This window comes from Rhineura floridana, chromosome 2 (assembly GCF_030035675.1).
Source record: "Rhineura floridana isolate rRhiFlo1 chromosome 2, rRhiFlo1.hap2, whole genome shotgun sequence".
Lineage (NCBI taxonomy): Eukaryota > Metazoa > Chordata > Lepidosauria > Squamata > Rhineuridae > Rhineura > Rhineura floridana.
The window spans coordinates 109,258,414-109,271,388 of NC_084481.1; the positions used below are offsets into that span (position 1 = coordinate 109,258,414).

The 12,975-nt window shown below is 41.5% G+C and overlaps 1 protein-coding gene across 1 annotated transcript in view; it reads left to right on the top strand.

Moving 5' to 3' along the window:
• The first annotated feature begins 12,687 nt into the window (after positions 1 to 12,687).
• Positions 12,688 to 12,975, top strand: part of LOC133377980 (mucin-5B-like) — a 79,506-nt gene continuing 79,218 nt past the window's right edge. Inside the window, exon 1 of the mRNA XM_061612767.1 lies at positions 12,688 to 12,760. Within this exon, the coding sequence (XP_061468751.1) occupies positions 12,688 to 12,760 (73 nt within the window). The remainder of the gene's footprint in view (positions 12,761 to 12,975) is intronic.

The window sequence follows — 12,975 nt, forward strand, 5'->3', positions numbered from 1 at the left end:
TGCAGACAAGTGCCCCTGTTTGCAATTCTATGTTCCTTTGCTGCTATCACTCCTCACTTGCAGAGGTAGGGCAGGTGAACAAAGAGGCAAAGAGGAGGAGTGGCAGGGTCAGGGATTTCTAGAGTTAGCTGTGGGCTTCCTGCTGGAGTGTTGGCCTTGGCAGGTGCCCAACAATGTCAGCCTCTGATGCTGACCCTGCTTCAGTGTTCACAAGGCACAGAGTCACTATTACATTTTCCAATTCTCAGCTATTTTCCAGTGAGTAATCCACACTGAAATGTTGTGTGAGCACGTGAAGTGCTTCCCTACTACCCTGTGAGCTGATCTAGGGATGTGCAGTACACAAGGCTACCAGCTACCCATTACTTCCAGAGCTTGGAAAAGTTACTTTTTTGAACTACAACTCCCATCAGCCCAATCCAGTGGCCATGCTGGCTGGGGCTGATGGGAGCTGTAGTTCAAAAAAGTAACTTTTCCAAGCTCTGCGTTTATTCCTCCAAAACAAGCAAGCAAGCAAATGTCTTGGGCTGAGGTTTGGGCAGTTAGAAGCACTAAGAGGGCTGGAGAGAAAATCCCAGCAATGGCTATAAAATATGTGTCCACGTTTCACAAGGGTAGGAATGTGCCTCCTGGAATTTGCTCCCAGGACCTCTGAGCACTATGCAGCTTGGTCCAATACATGTTTGACTTTTACCAAGTCATCTCGGTTGAAAACAATGGATATAAGATGGCATCCAGCCTAAGCAGGAAAATCTGGTTCCATCCCATCTCCAAGATGGGGTGAGCTTGAATTTTGCTAATATTTACATAATAATATTTGCAAACTCCTTCCAATGTGCAGGTACCCTACACTGGACAGTAGGATTGGCTAGGCAAGTAAAGATCTTCTACCAAAGTACCAAAGATAGATACCTTCAAGACATGCCCAAAACAGGGGTGGATGGAGAGAAGAGTGAGGAACATAAAATAATCTTTTGCACACAGTGGCATCACAAGTAGCTTTAAAAAACTCATCATGAGGGGATTTGTTTTTTAAGTAGCCACTTGAAGGGTAGCATGGCAAAAATATAATTCAGGCATGATAGTATCCTATTATCTGGATATACTGCCTAGATTGTGCCCACTTCCTGGACACAAGAAGTGTGCATAAATGGGCGCTCTGAGCCAAAGCTTTCACTTTTGAATTATGCATACATTTTACCTCTTTCCTCATTTTATTCATCTATACTGAATTATCTACAACATGAATCACACACTAAAATCTTTCTAATCTGATAAGCATGTGGCTTTGATAAAAACCCATGAAACAAAAATGAATGATGTTTTATGCTGATATAAAAATTTTATATTGGAAAGAAGTCAAGTTTCCAAGAGAAACTCCTTTTGAAAACAAATACCACGTGTTACTGAGAACTAGCTGGAGAGAAGTACTGTAAACTACAAGCGTTGAGGTGACAAGGACACAGTGTACCTCTGTGTGCTATGACAGAAATTGCACCTCTTCTGATGTGGTTGCTCTCAGGAAATGCTGGACAACACAGACTCAGGGGTGCAGGGAACTGACTTTGCCTTCACTGAGACCTTGACCCCCAGGGGCACATTTTCTCATAGGTGAAATGACTGTCATATACCAGGGCCTGACTGATCACCATATTTGGGATCAGACTGATCAAGGGCCCTGGGAGCCTTTTTGCTACCTTGCATCTGTCGTTTGGTGCTATTTGCTCTGTCGGTATTGTTAAGGAACAGACTTACTTTCTGGCAATGGCAACACCATGATTTGGATCATGTGAAATGATCATAAGCGAACTGCCGTGTGATTGGCTCTTCCTTGAATGGAAGGATTAGACCAGATGACATTTGGCATCTTCAAATGATATGATTCCATGACAGAAGGGTAGAGTTGGATATACATATGTAAACATCCCTCTTTTAATAATTTAGGGATATAGGAAGCTACCTTATACTGTATATTGTCTATACTGACTGGCAGTGGCTGTTCAGGTTTCAGACAGGGAATATTCCCAGCCCTACCAGGGATTGAACCTGGGACCTTCTGCAGGCAAGGTAGATGTTCTACCACTGAGCTATGGCTATAGTATGACTTTAAATGTATGTTCAAGGGTTGCTGGCTATCTACTTTGCCATCTTGTACTTAATTAGAATGCATAGCTAAACAAGTGTATAATATTTATTTAAAACATTTTGCTGGTTTCAGGGGTCATGCTACTGAGATGTCAGGTACATCTTGCATGTACAGAGGTATTTGTATTCCATTTAAGGTGCTGGCACGCACGCACACACACACACACACCACACACACACACCCCGATTTCTACAGGCAGGAAGTCCTGGCCTTTTTCTTTTCTACATTCTATTTTCCAAGTTTTATGAACCGTGAAGATGTAAACTTAGAATGTGTAAACAGCTAACCACTGATTCAGAAGTAGTTTCATCAAACATCCTGGACAGCTTGAAAAACATCACATAACATTGTATAAGAAGAAGACAAATGTGTTGACCTACAGATTAAGCCTCCTGGGTTCAACTATCAGTAGTCCAGCAAGAAAATTGCTTCCAAACTAAGCTCAAGTCAAGAACAATCAGTAAGAGAGTGAGGAACAGATTTATTCAAAGGTCAAAACATACAATTCAGTTAAAAAAATCTTACTGCCTTTGAGGCCACAGACAAGAAATCTCTAATGAGCATAAATCTTCGCATGTGTAATATAGTTTATAAAATTTCTTACCATGATAACTGAGACACATTTGTCTCACTGCATTCTGCAGTTGACGGCCCCCTGCAGATACCACCTTATCAGGAGGTCCATTCTGCACAACATAGGAAGCAAACCTTTAGTGTTGTGGCACCTTTGGAATTCACTCCCCTTAAATATTAGATAGGCACCATATCTTTCTCACACCTACTGAAGACCTTCCTCTTTCAACAAGCCTTTTAAGTAGAGACTTTATCCCAGTGTGCGTCTATGCTGGAATTGCTTTCTAAGATGTTTTCAAAGTTGTTTTTTAAAGATGTTTTGTTTTAATATGTTTTAAAGTCTTCTGTTTTTAAGATGTTTTATAGTGCTTTTAGTGTTTTTGTTTGCCACCCAGGGCTCTTTCTGGGAGGAAAGGCAGGATATAAATTTAATAAATAAATAATAAATAACTAAATTACAGCATCAAGAATGAAATTAATATAATGAAAGATTTCCATTAGATATTGTTGTCAGACATAAAGCAAATCTTGGTATCTGTATAATTATGCATCTGCAGATAACAGTGAACTCATTCTGTGAGTGTGGATCCTTATGTAGCCAAAACAGTTCCATTCTTGTGCAAGAGGGAAGTATCGACTAAGGAGAAAGCCCCAAGGTGTGCAGAAATATGAAAAATATTTAGAAGAAAAAACCTTAAACGGAGGGGACAGCCCAATGAGGACTCAGTGATCTCAGAGGCTGATATCCAATGTTGGCCATATTTAGATTAGAGCCACTGAAATCAATGGACTGAAGTTTACTCTGAGTATGATTTTGTTGAATATCACCCAGCATGCTGTTAGGTTGGGAAGGATGGCAGGAAATAGAGTATCTGAACAAGACTAGTCCACATTAGTGCTGCGCCAAAACCTGATCCTTGATTTGCCCCATACACCCCCCTTGTGAATTATGGAAGCTATCATCTGCACCTTTCACAACTGCAGTGATAATTTATGGGGAGAGAGAAAACTGAGGGTGGCAGGGAGCTGCATCTGCCTTATTTTACTGAGCAAGGTGGCCCAGGGAACTTTATTTTTGTTTAAACACTGTGTAATTAAAAGCCCTATGTGTGCTCACAGTAGCACACAGCACTTTCCCTGCTGGCTTCCAACCCAGCAGCACTTTCCAGGATGCTCGTGGGACCAAGCAACATCATGAAGTCACATGGGTGTCCCAGGAAGTGCTGCTTGGCTGGAAATCATCATGGAGAGACATAAATGCCCGCCCTCCCAATACCCCAGCAACCTTGTATAGTAAAATAAGGTAAGTGCAACCTGCTGCTCCTCAAAAACAATAAAAATATTTTCCAATTTTTGCTTGCACTCCATCCTCTCCAAGGGCACGTTCAGTTTGGCTCCTACCTTTTGAAGGGTCAAAAAAAAAGACTATTGAATGTTCAGCATGACACAACTCCACAGTGCAACGTTCTGTTGCAGGTCCAACTGGTTAATTATATTCTAAAGGCTGCAATCCTACACACCCTTACCTGGGAGTAAGCTTTCCGTGGAACTCATTGAGACTCAGTGCCAAACTACATGTGATGTTAAATATACAGTTATTTTTAACTGCAAATTGCAGCCGGGGGGGGGGCTTATCAGGGTGAGGAACAAGGCAGGTGAGAAGGGAAAGTTTTGTGGTGGTCCCAACAAATAATGTCCCTCCAGGGATGCTGATGCATAGGAGGGAAGCTCCAATTGGTGACAATGTACTTCCCTCCCAGTGCAAACAGCAGCTTCAGAGGGAAGCATTAAACCTACCATAAGCCACTACTAGTAGTAGTTTTTTAAAAAGCACATAACATTAAACCATATATTTAACATCACATGTAGTTTGGCCCTAAATATGCATGAAGTTGCATGGGAAATAAATCTCTCAAAAAAATGGGTAGCAAACTATTGTTTTTCCAAGTTGTATCCTGAGGCTGAAGGTCAAATATAAGTAAAAGTAAATAACATGCCTAGCAAGATAGATATCATAAATGGGCAGGAAAGTAAAAAAGCTGGGAGGACAGCTCACTGTATGTATTAAGAAAACATAAACTTTAAACAAGCAGAAGAGAGAGAAAGAGAAACCCACATGCCATACTTCATCCTGAATCTGAAAGGCTCAGATGAATTGAGGGTTCAGCTGCCAGCCAGGATTTGACTCAACAAAGGCAAAAGGAAAACGTTGTTTGGATTCTGTTGATCTGAAAGCAATAATAAAATTCCATTTCCATTGGTAACCATCAATTATGGGGTGACAAGTAACATAAGAAAAAGGTAATAATGATATTTAATGGAGTGCAAAATGGAGACAAGATGCAGTATTAGAAGGGGTATTATCATCATCAAGCTTTATTGCCTAGCCATGGGCCATTGCAACATACATAAACAAACATTCAAGACGTACTTTAAAAACAGTAAATAAATATAATAAAAACATGTAACAATACAACTCAAGTTGGTTATCTTTAAACCCCTCTAGGAAGTACTCGGCAGTTTTTCTGACTGCTTTGCCCATATATTTTGTGCCGCAAGGGCAAAAAGGGCAACCCTATGGGTAACCGAGAAGTCCTTAGCTGCTAAGAGGAAGGCTATGGTGTCCTGCAAAGGCCTCCCTTGTGGCAATGACAGCCAACCGCTCAAAAATTTGGTCCGTGGATGGGAGTATAAAAGGCATTCTAACAGATAGTGGGGTAAATCCTCGACCACCCCAGAGCCACAAATGCAGAGTCGCTGATTCCACGGGACCTGTTTATAGCGTCCAGCCATCACGGCAGTTGGTATTGTCTGGAACCACAATGCGGTAAAAGCCTGCCTAAGATTAGGTGACATAGGATAGGCCAAATAGGTCGTCCGTTGATGGTCCTGTTTTATTAACCCAAACCATCCAGAGAATTTGGAATTTATTATAACCAATCTATCTAACCAGCCACAGTGCCCAAAAATTACTTCTTTCAGCTGTACTTTGTCATGTACGACTGGGTCAAGTGGAGAGATATGATAAGAATGGTATAATTCAGTTATTCTGTCGCGCCAGAATTTATCCATAAAGCCTGAGTTACAACATGCTTTCAGCAATGGTTTAGATTGGGGATTTTCCAATGATTCCCAAAATTTAAGCAGGGCGCAATGGATATGGGCCCTGATTGGGGCCACACCTAGCTCAGCACGGACTAATGGTGCTGGGGTACCAATAGGCAAATGCAAAAGTTTTTTAAAAAAAACATTTTGAACAGCCTCAAGAGTGAGAAGCAACGGGCTCTCCCATCCCCAAACTGGAGCGCCATATAAAATCTGTGGGAGAACTTTACTTTCATAAATTTTCAGCGCAGGGGGAATAAGGTTGCCTCCTGTTATCCTGTAAAAGCTCAATAAAGCTCCACATGCTCTAAGTGCGGCAGCTTTAGAGTGGGCAATATGTTTTTTCCATGAGAGGTTATCCTGAAAAAGAATACCCAGGTATTTAAAAAAGCAGCATTGCTCAATTGGGTGTCCGTCCATTGACCAGGAAAAATTGCAGCGCCTCTTGCCGAAAACCATAACTTTTGTTTTGGAATAATTGATTTGCAGTTTTTCTTTTGTACAATAGGCGCTGCATTTCATAAGTAATCTCCTTAAGCCGTTGCACGTCATGGAGAGTAAGATCATATCATCTGCATATAAGAGTATCAGGACTTTCCTTTTCCCTAATGCAGGGGGAAGAAATTCAGGGCCCGTCAGTTCGGTGACTATATTATTCAAATATAAATTAAAAAGAATAGGGGCTAACAAACACCCCTGCTTTACTCCCTTGTTAACAGCAATAGGATCTGTTAAGGAGCCTGAATTTCCCACCCTAACTCTTGCATTGTTATCAGTATGCAATTCTCTAATGAGGAATAAGAGTCGTCTATCAATGTTGGAAGGGGTGGAGAGATAAAGTTCTGGCCCAGCAGCCAGAAAAGATTTCCCACTTCTTGTCTGAGGATACCTTCAAATAGAGGATTGTCCTCTGACAACCCTTCAAATTAGAGGACTGTCCTCTGCAAAAGAGGGCACATGGCCACCCTAGTTTTGTAACAGGTACAAGGAGCCACTACAATACATTTCTGTTCTGCAAGTTTTAATGACTTCTACTTGCTTCCTCCTGTGTCCCTGTATAGTCCTTCTGGGATAGTGCAGAATACTGTGCTTATAGCTTAGTTACGCTAAATATAGAATTAAAGAGATCTTAGAGATCATCTAGTCTATCCCTCTACTTACTGCAGTCTCTAAAATACAGGATGCAAGTACAGCTATGACCATCCTATCCAGGTTCTGCTTAAATACCTCCAGTGAAGGAGAGAAGCTCTTCCTGAGAACAGCCTGTTCCACCAGTAAACAGTTCTTATCAATCAGACCTTTTTCTGAAAGTTCAGCTGAAACATGGCTCCCTGCAATTTCCACCCACTGATTCCACTCCTGCCCTCTGGAATAAACCATATTGTGTTGTTGCAGTGTACCTATGCCCTTGTTACAATCATGAGGAAAAGGCTCCAAGTAATTTTTATTTGCCTCTTATCAGCTTCTCCTATAAAATTCATAAATCATATGATTAAGATACAGTAGTTGCCCCTTCCTCATCCCAGAAGGTCACATTCCCATTTACCTAATTATCTATTATTGCAAGGATTTATAAACTGCACCTTCATCAATTGTATATTTCAGGATGGTACACATAAAAACTTAAGGTACATAAGACTACCACCTTGCTGAAGCAAAGTCTTGGCCTTGTCAGTGCTTGGGCATATTGCCTTAGGTTCAATGATGGAAGAAAGGTGGGATATAAATACAATCAAATAAATAAATAAATAAAATCCACAATGCAATATTAAAACAAACATAGATCCCAGTAACACTGACCAGCCAAAAGTACAATAATTTAAAATGCCTGGACAAATAAAAATGTTTTAACCTGGGACTGGAAATAATACAGCGTATCTCCCTTCAGAACTAATGTAATGCAGTTCCTGGTAGATAAATCAGCCAGAATTGTAGCAACCAAATTCTGTACTAGATGGTGGCTGAATCATTTTCAAGGGCAGCTCCACTTTTAGCATATAACAGTAATCCAACCAGGAGGTTATTATAGGATAGATCACTGTGGCCAGGCTGTCCCTATTCGAGAAAGGTAGCATTTGATGAGTCAACTGAAATTGATGAAAGACATTCCAGGCACAAGAAAAGGTGACAATGATGGATCAAGCAGCACTCCAAAGCAGCACACTTGCTCCTTCAGGGGAAGCACAAACCATCCAGAGCAGGCAATGGACCATCTTCCCAGAGCCGGGAACCACCAACCCACAGTACCTCCATCTTGTTAGGATTCAGCTTCAGTTTATGGGCCCTCATTTAACCTTCCACCCGCCACCCACAGGTCAGAACCATAGTATGGAGCTGCATTACTTTCTACATAGTCATAGCCACATGCACATTCATAATTAGAAACAGCACTCTACGCAGGTAATCACTTCAGTGACGAATGTGTATACAGCGTCAATATTCTTTTCAGCAAGAGATACGTGTCTACGTTGTCAGAGCAAGAATTTTACAAGAACACTTTCCTGCTGGCTTACAAAACCAAAGGATACAAATACTATAGATGACAAGTATTACATTCATATTGTGCCTCTGCCAAATAAATAGAATGGCGTGGATGTAATCATTGGTCTTGATACTTTGCCCACATTCGCTGAGAGGAGACCCCTATTCCCCTCATAGAGCTTCAATTCCCAGAGTCCTCTGGGAAAAGAGGCTAACTGTTAAACTACTCTGGGTTGTAAGAAAAACTCAAATTACAGTCCAAATAATCTAAATACACATTTAATGTATAAGCATTGAGATGTATATCAAAATGGGGGGGAAACCAAACTGCTAACATTTAAAAGATGAGCAGTACATCCTACGGATGTTTATTGAGAAAAAGATGGATTCGGTGGGACTTACTCACAAATAAGGGTACATTGCCATTTACATTACACAGAGCCTGCTAGAATGTGTGGCCTCTGCTGGGCTGCCTGCCTCTCTGACTGCTCACTCAATCAGGGGCCTTTACTAATAGTTCTGTCTGTGGTGGACTGGGAGAACTAGGCTGGACCAGCTGCAAGCAAGCAACACCACCACCAGAGCATCAGTTTAGGAGGATGGGAATGGCCGGGGGGACTGCTGCCACTGCCTCCGCTCCCCCACCATCCGCAATTGGCTAATGGCAGGCTGGACCCAGGTATATGTTTAATATTTTAAAATACATCCTGTCCAATAAGAAATTCTCTAGCCATTTAGTTTCACATTGAGCATTTATCCAGCATAAGATTGAACACACAAAAAGATACAAAACTATGCAGAGAAATAAAATACAAATAAACGTAGTGCATATATGACAACTATTAGTAATACATTAAAAAGGGAAAGGGGGAATTAATTAAATTGTTTTGTTTATAGTTGACTTAACCAAATGACATTATATTATGACCAAATGACATCATATCGACCCTTGCCCCTCTTGGCTTATTAAAGCTTGCTGAGGGGTGTGTGACCGAGTGGATCCAGGGTGTGGTCAATGCATTTTTGTGGGAGGGAGTGGTTTCAGCTGCCCTGAAAGAGGTGGTGATCCAACCGCTCCTGAAAAAGCCCACCCTGGACCCATTGGTTTGTGACAACTACCGACTGCTTGCAAATACCCCCTTCTTAGGGAAGGTGATTGAGAGGGTTGTAGCACAGCAATTGCAGGTACTCTTAGATGAAATAGATTGTCTTGACCCATCCCAGCCTCGGTTCAAGCCTGGTTATGGGACTGAATTGGCCTTGGTCAACCTGATGGATGACCTTTATCAGGAGGACAGGGGGAGTGCGACCCTGTTACTCTTACTTGATCTCTTAGTGGCTTTTGATACCATTGACCATGGTATCCTTCTGGGCCGACTTGGTGAGATGGTTATTGGAGGCACTTTTTTACATTGGGTCCGATCCTATCTCCAGAGTCGTTTTCAGAGAATAGCATTGGGTGATTGTCTTTTGGCCCCCTGGCAGTTGTGCTGTGAGGTGCCGCAGGGTACCATCTTGTCCCCCATGCTGTTTAACATCTATATGAAGCCCTTGGGAGCAGTCATCAGGAGATTTGGGGTGAGGCATCAGCAGTACGCTGATGATACCCAGCTCTATTTCTCTGTAACATCTGAATCGGGAGAGGCCATGCAAACCCTGGACTGCGGTCTGGACTCGGTGGTGGGCTGGATGAGGGCCACTAAACTGAGTCTGAATCCTAGCAAGATGGAGGTGCTGTGGGTGGGTGGCTCAGAGTTCAGCGTTCAGATAATTGGTCAGTTGCCTGCTTTGGATGGGGCCGTACTCCCTCTGAAAGAACAGGTCCATAGTCTGGGGGGTGCTCCTATATCCATCTTTGTCGCTAGAGGCCCAGGTGACCTTAGTGGCTAGAAGTGCCTTTTTGCCATCTGGTAAGACAGCTGCGGCTGTTTCTGGACCAGGATAGCCTGACCACTGTTGTCCATGCCCTGGACACCTCCAGGCTGGATAACTGTAATGCAGTCTATGTGGGGCTGCCCTCAAGGTTGGTCCAGAAGATGCAGGGTAGTGTAAAATGCGGCAGCGAGACTGCTCACTGGGGCAGGGTATTGCCAACATGTTACCCCGCTGCTGAAAGAATTGCACTGGCTGCCCATTTGCTACCAGGCCAAGTTCAAGGTTCTAGTTTTGGTGTACAAAACCCTATAGAGCTTGGGACCAGGATACCTGAAAGACCGTCATATCCCTTATATACCCAGTCGATCACTGCCCTCTGCAGGTGAGGGCCCCCTGCAGATACCATCTTATCAGGAGGTCCGTTCTGCACTACATAGGAAATGAACCTTTAGTGTGGCAGCACCTACCCTGTGGAACTCTCTCCCTTTAAATATTAGAGAGGCACCATCTCTGTTATCTTTTCTGTGCCTATTGAACACCTTCCTCTTTCAACAAGCCTTTTAAGTAGATACCTTTTCCCAGTCTGCTTCTGTGTTAGAATTGCTTTTTAATATGTTTTAAACCTTTTTTAAAAAACAATGTTTTTAACTTTTTTAGAGATGTCTTCAAAGCTTTTTAAAAAAATGTTTTTAAAGTTGTTTTGTTTTAATGTATTTTAAAGTCTGTTTTTATTATATTTTAGTGTCTTTAGTGTGTTTGTTTGCTGTCCTGGGCTCCTGTGGGAGCAAAGGCAGGATATAAATTGAATAATAAATAAATATCATATCACATTACAGTAAGTGCAAATAAGTTATATGGATATATATTCTCCAAGTATTTATCATTCCAAAACATAATAAAAACTGGCTATCTTTCTATGAAACTATTAATTTCTCCGCTTTCCTCTCTCTCATAATAAGTATGCTTCAGCAGTGTTAAGATATTACAGGTTTTTTAAACCAATCCAGTCTTGCTTAAACTTGCTATAGGTTCATATGTTATAGAAGGAAAATTCCCAGCTAGAATTTCGTTTCAATAGTGCGTAGGTTCCTTGAAGTTCTAGTGCATTTTCAAAGTCGTTACAATGAAGGGCTGTAGCTCAGTGGTAGAGCATCCACTTTACATGCAGAAGGTCCCAAGTTCAATGTCTAGGTTCCCCAGATAGCCAGGAAAGACTGTCTGTCTGAAAGCCTATAGAGCTGCTGCAGTCAGTGTAGACGGTACTGAGCTAGATGGACTTATAAAGCATCTTCCTGTATTCCTGTGAATTTTGCTATTTTGACTGGACAGTACAGACTAATTCCTTGCGAATGGGGTTCCTTCTGAATTTTAACAATAATGACAGAATATATTTAACTTGGAGATCCTTATTCATTTTATACTCAAATTAAAGACGTGTAAGATCCTCAGCTGCTAATGAATTACAGAAACACATCCTAGCACTCTGAGGGATATTATACATCCAGTGAATTCTACCACAGGAAGAACATTTAACTGAGCTTGTGTAAAGGAAATCTCTGCCTTGAACAGGAACAATAATTATGCTGAGGTATATAATAGATTTGGTTTACAGAAAGATATATCAGCCCAGTTCTGAAATGAAGCATCTTTCAAACACTGCAATAACATTCCTTTGGCTTTGTCACTGCCCAAGCTATATATAGGGGGGGGTGTCTTCAAGTCAATTATGACTTATGGCGACCCTATGAATCAGCGACCTCCAATACAGAGAGCTGGAAAACCTAACTTCAGAATTGCAATAAGGGGCTTATGCTGTCAATAATCAGCACTCAATGTCTTCTACTAGCTATTTGAAAACTTTTGAGAAATGTTTTTTCAGCAGCAAATACTATGCTAGCTAGCTCATATGCCTGCTTTTTAAATTAAAGGCAAAGTCTCGTTCTGCTCTTACCGTAGCTACCTTTGGGATCAACATAGCATCCTACAGGCAACCTGGTGTATAGAAAAGGGATGTTGTCATTCTCTGCACTGTTCCCTGCTGACTCTCCTCTTGGACAAGGAAAAGGAGTTTTTTGCCACAATTGATGGGCATCACTTAACATAGTAACCAGAATCCTCAACAGTGACCTGTCTGTCATTCAGAAAACCACATGCTGACTCAAAAGATCTTTGACTTTTTCCAGGATCTTCAGTGGCTTTTTCTGGGGAAGAAATATTACCTTTTTGCTATTTATTTCTAGTTTCCTTTATTAGATGGAACCTTGACAAAAAAATAATACACCTCCCCAAAGGCAAACATGCTTGGCCAGTCATCAAGGAACTGGAAGAGCATCCTCTATTTACCCCAGCATCTACTAAGATCCTCACAGCCCCACCTTATTAGACCCTGTCAAACAAGCTGGGAAAATATCCAAAATCTCCTGCTATATAAGACTCTGAGAGTACAGATGAACTAGTCCTTCTGGCCAGAAGCCGGCTGAGTGTCTTTGCACCAAACTCCATTCAGTATGGGGTTTGGTAGAGGGCTGAGGGTGCCATTATGGGCCCTAACGTTAATGGTCTGCAGCATCCAACAGAAAGGTAAAAATGCTTTTGCTTTCAATTAAGAAAGCCAATGCAATTAGATATCTTAATTCACTTTTAAAATTATAACTCATTTTGTTTTGTGAGCCATACACATGTTTGAATTTCAATTAGTTTTCTCCCTGTTCATACTGTTTCAGTTAAATATTTAACGCTTCTCTATTGACTGGGGTATTTTAATTTAGCTATGCCTGAAGCACAAACATTTAGTG